This window comes from Ranitomeya imitator, chromosome 6, assembly GCF_032444005.1.
Source record: "Ranitomeya imitator isolate aRanImi1 chromosome 6, aRanImi1.pri, whole genome shotgun sequence".
NCBI classification, from domain to species: domain Eukaryota; kingdom Metazoa; phylum Chordata; class Amphibia; order Anura; family Dendrobatidae; genus Ranitomeya; species Ranitomeya imitator.
Genome location: NC_091287.1, coordinates 468,461,082 through 468,473,986, shown reverse-complemented (window position 1 = coordinate 468,473,986; position 12,905 = coordinate 468,461,082). Strand labels below are relative to the sequence as shown.

Below are 12,905 nucleotides of genomic sequence, written 5' to 3'. Positions count from 1 at the left end.
ACTCGGTGATTGAAGACAGTTTACCCTTGTTCTTATGTTCCTTTTCCATGGCGTTAGTTCTACTTCTTCTTTCCTCATCTCAGCCTGGAGTGTGATGACCCCGATACCAGCGCTCGTCTGGTGCTTTTGCTCATGGCTTGGGGCGCTGATATCAGTCCTCAAGTCTTATGTAGCCGGAGAGTCCTTTATGTTTCTCTGTTCCATGTATATTTCTCCCAGGCTGTAATAATAGGACTTCTGTTTTGTATATGTAACCTCGTAATTGACTGCATATCTTATTCAAGCTCATTGAGGCTTATTTTTTTGCAACACGTAATATAAAATGAAATTAAACAACAATGGTTGACAAGTTCTGAATTACAGAAGAGAGGCTCCGAAGCACAAAATTCTGCTCCAGCAGGTGACATACTGTGCAGACACAGAAAATATGCGTTCACAAGCGCATTATACGAGCAGAGAAATAAGCTAAAGCGGAATAATACTGAAAAAAAACCACACAAAGCAGACATAACAACAGGTTGCTTGGAAAGGTTTTATTTGAGCATCACAACAGTTAGGCAAAAGGGCTCTGTACAGTGTAATGGTCAGTCTATAACTGAGCAATAGAAAGCATGAAGTCGACCACAATATTAAATGGGTGTTATTAGAAAAAAAATGTAGTGACGTTAAAATCAAAAGGAGCTGCTTATTTTAGTGCACAGTACAGGGGATCACTACAGACTGGATGGACCTCCTGGAATAAACACTAGACTCTACCACATACAGATGTTAAGAGAACATAAAAGGTGCCCAACACTTACAAAAACATTTTATAAATTATAGGGGCTGCTAATCAGAGTCTGGGTCCTGGGACCCCCTACACTGGTCTGAAGTGCGCAGCTCTTATAGTAGGGTACGGACCCAATCACTTACTATTGAGCACGTACACCTCTGAACGATCGGTGGGGGTCTCAGAGCATGGCTGTCCATTGTTTGGCGGCACATAATTTTTATAAAATGATTGTTACCTTTACATTATTGCCCTATAATTAGTGATGAGCACAAGTGCTCATTACTCGAGTCTGCCGAGGGTGCTCGGGTATGCACCGAGTATTGTGGGTGCTCGAGTGACATGTTCGAGTCCTCACAGCCGCATGTTTCGCGACTATTAGACAGCCACAAAACATGCAGGGATTGCCTGACTACATAGGCAATCCCCGCATGTCTAACAGCCACGAAACATGAGGCCGCGGGGACTCGAACAGGTCACCTCCGATATTCGGTGCATACCCGAGCACCCAAGGCAAACTCGAGTAACGAGTAACTTGTGTTCATCATTACCAATAACGTAAAATTCCTAATTAATATCATATGGGTTTGGTGCCAAAACAGAGGAGCTAACACATGACAACATGGTGCTACAGAAAAAATACAATATGTTCATGTTGAAAAGTGTCTAGGAGACCAAGGTCCTAATTTAGTGCAGTTTCCAAAATGAAGGTTGTTATCTGGATGATTGTTATGAAGTCCAAACAGAGCACATGTTATGTTACCGATCCTTTGTACACCAGGATATGACTAGGTTGTAGTCCACTCCCAAGAGCATTACTAGGCGTATTACTAACAGATGTGATCATAGGAGTTACAGCAAAGTTGGTTTCACAAGCAGAGTTCTGTGGAATTTTTGATGGAACTTTTAAAATCAAAGCCAGAAGTGGATCCAGCAGGAAGGAAAAGTCTTTCTTATATATTTCCTCATTGCTTATGAATTCACTTATGGCTTTGACTTAAAAAAAAACAGAATCAAAAACTGCAGTGGTGTCTTTCCCAAAAATGTGCAGCGTGAAACCATCCTAAGGAAGCATAGAGATTAGCATAGGAACATGGAGCTACCATGCAGCCATCATGAGCTTGCTCATACCGTCATCTCATCCATGAAAAGAATACTGCAGTCAAATGTTGTACATGGTGTCCAGCTTAGAGTAGAGCATATGGGTGCAGTGTATGACAGTGATTCTCATAGTCATAAATAAGGTAAATTGACCTTAAGGAGCTTGTAAAAAACAAGAAGCAACATTGCAATTTACCACATATTAAAAATGCAGTTTGTCAGCGATGGCTGGTTATCTAGGCAAGGAGCACACGCTTGAAAGAGTTGTCGGATTGCTGGATCTACCCATCGTCAGTGCTCCTGCACTCCTCCAATGCAGAGGAGAATCTGTCTTGAAGGAGCACAGTTCAGACCAGTGGTCCATTCAAGCCGCCATACTTGAATTATCAATATTCAGGAGCGTAATGACCTTGGCAAGCATGAAGCCAGAGGCAGAAGGCAGAGAAGCATGGTGCTCCTGAAGAGAGCTATTGAGAGTAATCCTTTACGTCCCAGTGTCAAGCTCAGAATCATTAGGCTATATATATATATATATATATATATATATATATATATATATATATATATATATATATATATATATATATATATATATATATATATATATACAGGGTGGAGCGCGGTAATTTGCTTTTTTGCACTGCATGCTGTGGCGGCACTGTCGGTCGAAGAGAGGGGAGAGTGGGTGTGGCTTACAGTGGCTGATGGGAGATTTGTATTCCTCTGCCTTTCAGTTGCCATCATGCAGTGGACACGTGAGGAGAGGTCATTTTGTGTTGAAGCGTATTTTTCAAATGCCCACTCGATCATTGCAGTGCAGCGTGCTTTTCGTTTACAATTCGCTGTTCCTCCACGCGGACGTGTTCCTGGACGGCAATCAATTGTAAATTGGGTGAATGCATTCAGAACAGCAGGGAATGTGTCATGTGTACGAAGGGGACCTGAGAGAAGGATTACAACACCACAAAACATCGAGAGAGTTAGAGCAGCAGTACTGCAATCTCCGAAACGCTCTGCTCGGAAGCAATCATTTGCTCTTGGCATTTCAAGACGTTCTCTCCACCGTTTTCTTCATGATGAACTGAATTTTCACCCGTATAAAATGTGCGTGGTCCAACATTTGTCAGCATGGGACTATTTGACACGGCGGACCTCTTGTGAAGACATGTTAGCAACGATACCCCGTGACGCAATTGTGTTTTTTTCTGATGAGGCACATTTTCACCTCAGTGGGTGTGTAAACAAACAAAATATGCGTTACTGGAGTGAAACAAACCCCAGAGAAGTTCACGAGAGACCTCTGATAATGGTCGTGCCATAACTGTGAACTCCGAACGGTACTTGTCTATGATACAGGATTATTTTCAGCCGGCTCTTGAGGCAATGGAACTAGAGGATACATGGTTCCAACAGGATGGTGCCACTGCACACACAGCGAGGGTTACCATGAATTGTTTGAGGCAAATGTTTCCTGGACGGCTTATCTCTTTGAGGGGAGATGTGAACTGGCCAGCACGCTCACCAGATTTAGCCCCATGCGATTTTTTCCTTTGGGGTTACCTGAAGTCTAAGGTGTATATCAACCGTCCCAACACCTTGGAAGACCTAAGGAACAATATTGAAGCTGAAATTGGCAGAATACCAGTGGACATGCTTGTTAGAGTTCATGAAAACTTCAGAAAACGTATGCAGCAGTGTGTGGATAGTGAAGGTCGACATTTGCCAGATACACTATTTAAAACCATGTAATTTAAAAATTCCATTACTGTTCAGTATAATTAAAATATAAAATAAATTTTTCTAATGATCATAATTTTTTTATTTCATTCCCAAATCAGCAAATTACCGCGCTCCACCCTGTATATATATATATATATATATATATATATATATATATATATATATATATATATATATATATATATATATATATATATATTGTGCCCAGAGTGTTTCTAAGAGGGGTTGTCCCACCAACTAAACCTATCAACCACAGGGTTCCAGTAGTCAGACCCCCAACGATCATACATGAGAATGGGGGCCCTGTGTTATTGCACATGAACAATCACTGCTTCATTCATCGTCTGCCGGAGTGGCAGGCATGTCAGCACACTACTGCTCCACTCACACAAGGAACAATAGACCCCCGGATCTTAGGATTGATAGAGGTCCAATTATTATGGCTCCACAAATCACTAAAATGCAGGCTCCATCCCCCTCAACTGTGTTGAGAAGTGTAAAGGTACCGTCACACTTAGCGACGCTGCAGCGATACCGACAACGATCCGGATCGCTGCAGCGTCGCTGTTTGGTCGCTGGAGAGCTGTCACACAGACCGCTCTCCAGCGACCAACGATGCCGGTAACCAGGGTAAACATCGGGTAACTAAGCGCAGGGCCACGCTTAGTAACCCGATGTTTACCCTGGTTACCATCCTAAAAGTAAAAAAAAACAAACACCACATACTTACCTACCGCTGTCTGTCCCCGGCGCTGTGCTCTGCACTCCTCCTGTACTGTCTGTGTGAGCACAGCGGCCGGAAAGCAGAGCGGTGACGTCACCACTCTGCTTTCCGGCTGACCGACGCTCACAGTCAGTACAGGAGGAGAGCAGAGCACAGCGCCGGGGACAGACAGCGGTAGGTAAGTATGTAGTGTTTGTTTTTTTTTACTTTTAGGATGGTAACCAGGGTAAACATCGGGTTACTAAGCGCGGCCCTGCGCTTAGTTACCCGATGTTTACCCTGGTTACCAGTGAAGACATCGCTGAATCGGTGTCACACACGCCGATTCAGCGATGTCTGCGGGGAGTCCAGCGACCAAATAAAGTTCTGGACTTTCTTCCCCGACCAGCGACAGCACAGCAGGGGCCTGATCGCTGCTGCCTGTCACACTGGACGATATCATAGTAACATAGTAACATAGTTAGTAAGGCCGAAAAAAGACATTTGTCCATCCAGGACGCTGCAACGTCACGGATCGCTAGCGATATCGTCCAGTGTGATGGTACCTTAAATGTAGCAGAGAAGTGTAAATGTAGCAGAGAAGTGTAAATGTAGCAGAGAAGTGTAAATGAAGCAGAGAAGTGTAAATGTAGCAAAGAAGTGTAAATTTAGCAGAGAAGTGTAAATGTAGCAGAGGTTGAATAGTGCTGCTGCTCCATACAACTGTATAGGAGTTATAGAAGCAGTAGAGTGCGGCGAGTCTCTGCACAAAAAGTGAAATTGCAGTTTAATTGCACCTTTTCCCATAATTGCACTAACGTCGTGTTGCTTGAATGGCAACGCTCCACTGTGCCTGTGCTGGAGCTATGGAATGGCCTCAGAAAATACTCATCCCAGGAGAGGGGGAAATTTCACCTCCACAATGGTCTTTAGGGCAGGCTGGGGGGCCGTTTTTAGCTACTTAGACCCACATTTGATAGCACATTAGGTGCGCTCACACCAGCATAGAGTTGCATATGTTCCTATAACTGAATGCAGGAACACGTCTACAGACAGTATATAGCTCCACAAGCTGCTGGGAGAGATGGGACACAACATAATGTCATGATTTACATGTATCACAAATGTGTCACAGAGATTAAGGTGCAGCTCATATGTTTACTACAACTTTAAAAGTTTACGTTGTTTCAAGTTTTTGAGTAAAACTAACACAGAAAATGGAAAACTTCTACATATTAAAGTCATTGATATTCCACCTGAGTTTCCTAGAAAGGCAGAATTAATTTGCAACACTCAGAATTTGACTTTTCTGCATTATTAATAAGCTTTACAAACAGTTTATACTAAAATGTCCAACGTTTGCTAGGACCTTGCCCAGACTCTCGATTCGACTCTGGTAAAAATGAGATAAATGTGAATAATAGTTGTACACTTCACACATGGTAACCTAGGAAAAGATTGAGGATGATGAGTTTAGAAAAAAAGTGAGAGATAACTTACAGTAATTGGAAATCCTTCATAGTCTGTTAGGAGAACTTGTCAGACTCACGGGCTCTTTACACTGCCCAATAATCATCTCGAAGAGCTTCCATAGAGCTCGTTCCTGATCAAAATCCTATGCAAGCGTGCCACCGATCATCCGAAAAACAAAACGCTTGTTTACTGGCTGACTGGATCGCTTATGCCGGTATTAAAATTTATTGTAGGCAGCAAATCTTCAGTTGTGAAAGTGATATGCAGCCAACAACATGCAAACGATATGGGAACCGAGCAATCACATCAAGGCTCATTCGGCCTCAATACAGCTTTCACAGGCCCATGTAAAAAGGACCTAAAAACAACTGCGATCAACTAGTAATATTAGAGGATAACGCTCGTTATGGACCAAAAACCTACTGAGTAAAACCACCATAAGGCTCGATTTATTGACTTATGTCATTGGGTTTTCACGAGAAGTTGATTGGATTGTTTTTACATAAATAATTGCATAGAGCTATTCTTACCATCAAATATGATGGAAACGGTGGATGAAGGTGTTGCAAATCTCTTTAAAGTGAACCTGTCAGTGGGATTTTGCTATATAAGCTACAGTTTACACGAAAGCCTCAAAGGTACGTACACAAATAATATATGGCCATAAGAGCTGTGAATAAAGGGTATTATATCAAAGCCATATGTGTAAATAATGGACTAAAATATTTGGACATATCGGAAAAACAGGACAAAAACAGGAAAATACCGAATGCAAAAGTCCAAGATATAGTATTTAAAAAAGTATTTTATATATTATATTATTGGTAACAACAAAGGTGAAGTAAGGAGAAAAACTTCAGGGATTAAAAAAAAGGGGACACATCACAAAGGACTGAATAAAAAATACACAAAATGATAACTAGCAGCAACAAATTAAAGCATAAGTGTAAAGTGCCAATGTGCAAAAGTTGGAAACACATGACCTGATCATAGCAGCAAATACACTAAAAAATTGCTAATAAGTAAATCAAATGTAGGTATAAAGAGCTGCACAAATGAGTGTGATAAAAATGTGAGAAATAAAAACATAAAAAAGAATCAGTAGATATACATGATAAATCTGAAATTGAAAAATATTGTTGCATATATTAAAAGGCGGTAGTGAAAAAAGTGCTCATACCATAGATGTATAGAAATATAAAAAATCAATAGTGCTCACAAAATAAATATATACTAAACAATTAAAAATATATAAAATAAATAATTAGTTAAAAATAGAAATAAAAACTCTGGATAACTAGGTGGTCAGAGAAATGGACCAAAACTGATATTTTCATTTAGGCCATTAGGGTAGGCTGTGTTGAGCATCCAAATCCACTTTGTTTCTTTTTATGCTAACCTTTGACTGACATTACCTCCCAGTATGGAAGGTAAAATTCTATCAATACCTCTCACTCTAAACACTGATGGATCACATTTATGAAAAAGTTTAAAATGTTTTGGAATTGTTTTTAGAGTGGAAATGTCCTCATTTTTAGCCGCAGTAAAACCATTCACGTGTTCTCGCACCCGTATTTTTAACTGTCGGGTTGTGAGGCCGACGTAGATTTTTGGGCAAGGGCATATAGCATAGAATATAATAGACTTTGTTTCGCAGTTGATGAAATGGTTGATACTAAAGGTCCTGGATCCTGCGGAATTGCTAAATGTATTAGTTCTACCGATGTTTGGGCACGCAACACAATGGCCACATGAAAAACTGCCTTTACTTTGTTGAGATTGGTTCTACTTGTCTACTTGATAGTGACTTTTCGCTAATTTGTCTCGTAGATTTTGGGGACGCCGAAAAGTGATGCATGGTTCACATAGGTCTGCCAAGAGGACGGCCAGGCCTTTAGGAGTAAAGTTCTCACTCTGTTAGCCTGGGTGTTATAGTTAGTGATGAATCGGATCTGGGTAGATGGTGATGGTTTACGAGAAGAATATAATAGATCGTTTCGTATGGAATGTTTGGCTTTGTTGTAAGCTCTCTTAATACAACGATGACTGTAGCCACGGTTAATAAATCTTTCTTAAGTTCACTGGCCTGAATTTCAAAATCTGCATCTGTTGAACATAGTCGTCTAAGTCGCAAAAATTGTCCTACTGGTATGGAACGAATTAGACATGGAGGATGGGAAGAGGACCCATGAAATAGCGTATTTGTTGCTGTTGGTTTTCTATAAATATCTGTTTGGAGTATGTTATTTGAATCTCTTTTGATTGTTACGTACAAAAATTCAATACGGTTGATATCACACTTGTAGGTTAAATGGATGTTCAAATCATTTCTGTTCAAATGAGGCATGAATTAATTTACAATTTCAGCAGTGCCTTGCCAGATGAAAAAAATATCATCTATGTACCTTGTCCAAAAAAGAATACGGTACATCTCTTGGTATCTGTCAGACAGAAAGAGGTCCGTCTCCCACAGCACCAGGAACAGGTTAGCGCAAGATGGTGCATATAGCGCGCCCATGGCTGTACCCTGGAGCTTTAGGGAGGACCCCTTAACGGTGAAAAAATTATGTGTAAGACAGAATTCAAGAAGTTCTGTAACAAAATCTATCATAACCAGAGGGTTGTCGGACATCATAAGGAAGGTTTTTGCTGCATGTGTAGCGTCAATGTGTTTGATGCTGGTGTACAGGGGGCAGCGGTCACCCATTCCCACTCCCATTGGCTGCTCTCCATTTAAATACCTCACTCCCTCTGGATGTCGCCACCCACTGACGAGGGCAGACGCCGAAACTCAAGTCGGGGTGGGTGCATCCAACGGACCTGCTGCACGCATTCTAGCTATTTATGTGAGGATTTATTCCATTTATCTTTTGTACCTATATTCATTTAATTAAATTGTACACTATGAATGACCTCAGTATGAATTGTTGATCACTCCTTTTTTAGCACAAGCACTTTATATCGTTACCTTCCATCATTACCTTTTTTCCTTAGTCCCATTTTTGTGATTTTTTCCTCTTTATACGTGCAGATACCTACCATCTAACCTGCATACTCTTATTATATTCACTCATTTGTGCACTTCTTTATACCTACATTTGATTTACTTATGCAGCTTTTAATTTGCAATTTTTAAGTGTATTTGCTGATATTATCAGGTCATATGTTTGCAACTTTTTCACATTGGCACTTTACATTTATGCTTTAATTTGTTGCTGCTAGCTATCATTTTGTATATTTTTTATTCAGTTCCTTGTGGTGTGTCCCCTTTTTTATCCCTGGAGTTTTTTTCCACTCTTACCTCACCTTTGTTGTTACAGATGTTATAATAAATAAAATACCTCTTTAAATACTATATCTTGGACTTTTGCATTCGGTATTTTCCTCTGTTTCTTTATACGAGATACAGACATTGTCATGTTGGCGTTGTTACACTGATTAAAAGGATACCAGGGTTGATGAAATCTGTCTTGTGGTTCTTGTGTAATCAGTATAAGGTTGCCGTCACTAGCAGTATTTGGTCAGTATTTTACATCAATATTTGTAAGCCAAAACCAGGAGTGGGTGATAAATGCAGAAGTGGCGCATATGTTTCTATTATACTTTTCCTTTATTTGTTCCACTCCTGGTTTTGGCTTACAAATACTGCTGTAAAGTACTGACCAAATACTGCTAGTGTGACGGCAGCCTTAGAAGTTTTCAGCTAATGAGATGACTGTGCGCCAAGTCTTATCTTCATGCTCTAAGCCACAGAGACCAAGAAGAGACCCGATCACAGGCCGCACTGAAGCACAAACATGTTCTACATCATTATCAGTCTCTATGATGAGGAACATGTTTGTGCTTTGGGGCAGCCTGTGGGCAGGTCTCTTCTTGGTTTCTCTAGCCTAGAGCACCAAGATAAGACTCTGCCTACAGTCCGGCCCTGGAGCACGGGCATATCATTAACTGAAAACTTCTAACACTAATTACACAAGAACCACACGATGGATTTCTTCACCTCAGGAATCATTTTAATCAGTATAACAACACCAACATGACAATGCCAGTAGTTTACAAAGCAAAATCCTGCTGACATGTTCACTTTAAGAGACCAATTAGGTCCTATGTTGCCTTTTGTTAGGGGAGTATAAGGTAAAAGGGGACAGCATAGTGCCTGTTGCTCCAGAACTGGAAAATTTAAGTTGATTAATTTGCAATGGACATCACAACCACTGGGTTGCTACACACAGACATCTTATGATAGAGTATTGCAAAATCATGCTTTTTCAAAGTTGGGCATCTCTTACCATACTTCTGGGGATATGTCAAGCCAATAGCAAAAGTAAGGAAGGGACAACTAAGATTATTAAATAATTAAACCTCCAGTTGATATGTATAGTTTTCCATGCCAAAACACAAAGCTCTTTAAATGGAGGAGGTGGCAATGGCTAATTATTATTTAGAACGGTTTACACAAGATCTGTCGGGTGAATGCAAAAATTGCATAGACATGAACATTACATGTTAGAACTTCCCAAGAGATCTACTCTCGTGATTCAAACCAAGATTTTCCACCTTACAAGAGGAGTTAAGGCCCCGTCACACATAGCGAGATCGCTAGCGAGATCGCTGCTGAGTGACAAGTTTTGTGACGCAACAGCGATCCAAGTAGCGATCTCGCTATGTGTGACACGTAGCAGCGATCAGGCCCCTGCTGTGAGATCGCTGCTCGTGTCGGAATGGCCTGGGCCATTTTTTGATCGTTGAGGTCCCGCTGACATCGCTGAATCGGCGTGTGTGACGCCGATTCAGCGATGTCTTCGCTGGTAACCAGGGTAAACATCGGGTTACTAAGCGCAGGGCTGCGCTTAGTAACCCGATGTTTAAACTGATTACCATCGTTAAAGTAAAAAAAACAAACGCTACATACTTACCTTCCGCTGTCTGTCCCCGGCGCTCTGCTTCTCTGGTCTGGCTGTGAGCGGCGGGCAGCCGGAAAGCAGAGCGGTGACGCCGCTGTGCTCACAGCCAGAGCAGAGAAGCCCAGCGCCGGGGACAGACAGCGGTAGGTAAGTATGTAGCGTTTGTTTTTTTTACTTTAACGATGGTAACCAGGGTAAACATCGGGTTACTAAGCGCGGCCCTGCGCTTAGTAACCCGATGTTTACCCTGGTTACCGGGGACCTCGGGATTGTTGGTCGCTGGAGAGCGGTCTGTGTGACAGCTCTCCAGCGACCAAACAGCGACGCTGCAGCGATCCGGATCGTTGTCGGTATCGCTGCAGCGTCGCTAAAGTGTGACGGTACCTTTACAAAAGGTGCCAGAAGATTGTGATCTTCCCTTGATATCTTTATGCAGGTATTACAAATAAAATTGAATTTTGTCATTTAAAAATGGAGCGTGAGATTGTAAATTGGAGAATAAAACAGTGAACCACTGTAAATGGACGAAACTATAGAAAAGCAATAAATATAAATAAAACATTAAGATCTAATGGTAAAATCCTTCATGTAGATTTCAGAGAACAAACACAAAACAGACCGCACAGTCCTAAACGCCCATCAATCGCAGCATACATAACTAATAAAGCGTCCCATAAAATGACAGACCTGCATACTCCGCATTCTGAGAACAACCCTAGTACTAGTGAACATGCAGTTATAGAAAAGTAAAGCTTCCAGTGCCAGACTTAGGAGTGCAATATATACGGCCCTTCTGTTAAGCCGGCCATAGACACAGGGGGCCAACACTTAGCATTCTGATACCTCAAAATGGCCTCATGCATGTTATTTCCAAACAGCAACAGGAGATAAGAGGCAGACAGAAAATCCAAACTGTGATCTGCCCCAAACCATAGGCATTGAGAAGCATCTGGCAACACCATAGACATCAGACCCATCTATGGCCAGTGTTATCCCTTCCAAGGTTCCATCACCGGTGTTAAGTGTTCATCTCTGCCGTCACCACATTGTACTAAAGTATTCACAACCATTAGTGAATGTTACGGGTGATACAGTCAGATACAGATTTTTTTTTTTTAATTTAGAGCCAATTGTAATATTCTAGCATGATAATCATATATTAATTTTCTTGAAGATTCTAAGATGTTAACCTGTAGGCCGCTTTGCCAACGTAGACTGCGTTTTCTCATGGCGTTATGTTATCCCAGTCATTTCGATACCATACATTTCAGCAGTCTTGGTGAGCCTACTTTTATGTGGTGTAACGCTTGGCTTTTTGTAGCACACAACGTTCAGAGAACCATTCTTCGTACTCCACATTCACAGCAGAACTTGGCTGACTGAACGGGGTATTTGGTGCCACACTCGTGGCAAAACTTTGTCATCTGCCCTGATCCATTATTATCTCCGGTTTTCATGCGGCCTCCATTCATGGCATCCGAGTGGTCTCCAGTATCATAACCCATTTTACCAGGCCTAGAAAAATTAAGGAGAGATTCACATGAATTCAGCATATTATGGGATATAATCCTGTCAAAGTCTACACAACAAAGCTGAAAAGTGTGCTACACAAAACAGGCATGTCCATGCAGACTATACACGTACAAGTAAAAGTGTATCTCTAATATTACCGCTCTCCCTAGGAACTCTAAACCCTATGGTGAAATCCACCATAGAGCACATGTATGGCAGATGGGCATCTTGAATGTATTGCGCAGATACAGCTCGATAAACTTGTGTGCCAACTGTGTCATACTGCTCGGTACCCGAGTCTAAAGCTTCTCATACCGCTTAGATATCTGTTGGCTGGACGATGGTTTGGGTGATTGTTTGGCCGGTAGCCACCTCTCCTATATACACGAGTGCTCGCTCTGCTGAGCTTTCCTGTGTTCTCTATAAGAAAGCCACTACCACACATCTCTGGTGGTGTCCTACCTCAGGAAGAAATGAAAGACTGGCAGTCCAAAATTGGACATTCAGGTTCCTTAATCCCCCCCGACATCTAATTTGTTGGGATCCCCGATACACATTAGGCTTTCGGCCAAACCATAATTATGGGGGGCTTAACTGTTGCATTTGGAGTTAGCTCTGATCCCTTACCCTCCCGTGAGCTCTGCAGACAGAAGTTTGGAGAAGCGCACAGGACTTTTCACGCTGATTACTTCATGTACTGTGT

The 12,905-nt window shown here is 41.6% G+C and overlaps 1 protein-coding gene across 1 annotated transcript in view; it reads right to left on the bottom strand.

The window, feature by feature from the left end:
* Positions 1-11,258: 11,258 nt before the first annotated feature.
* The window catches only part of ZC2HC1A (zinc finger C2HC-type containing 1A), a 95,036-nt gene continuing 93,389 nt past the window's right edge, over positions 11,259-12,905 (bottom strand). The window contains exon 9 of the mRNA XM_069731512.1: positions 11,259-12,205. Within this exon, the coding sequence (XP_069587613.1) occupies positions 12,022-12,205 (184 nt within the window). The 3' untranslated portion in view covers positions 11,259-12,021. The remainder of the gene's footprint in view (positions 12,206-12,905) is intronic.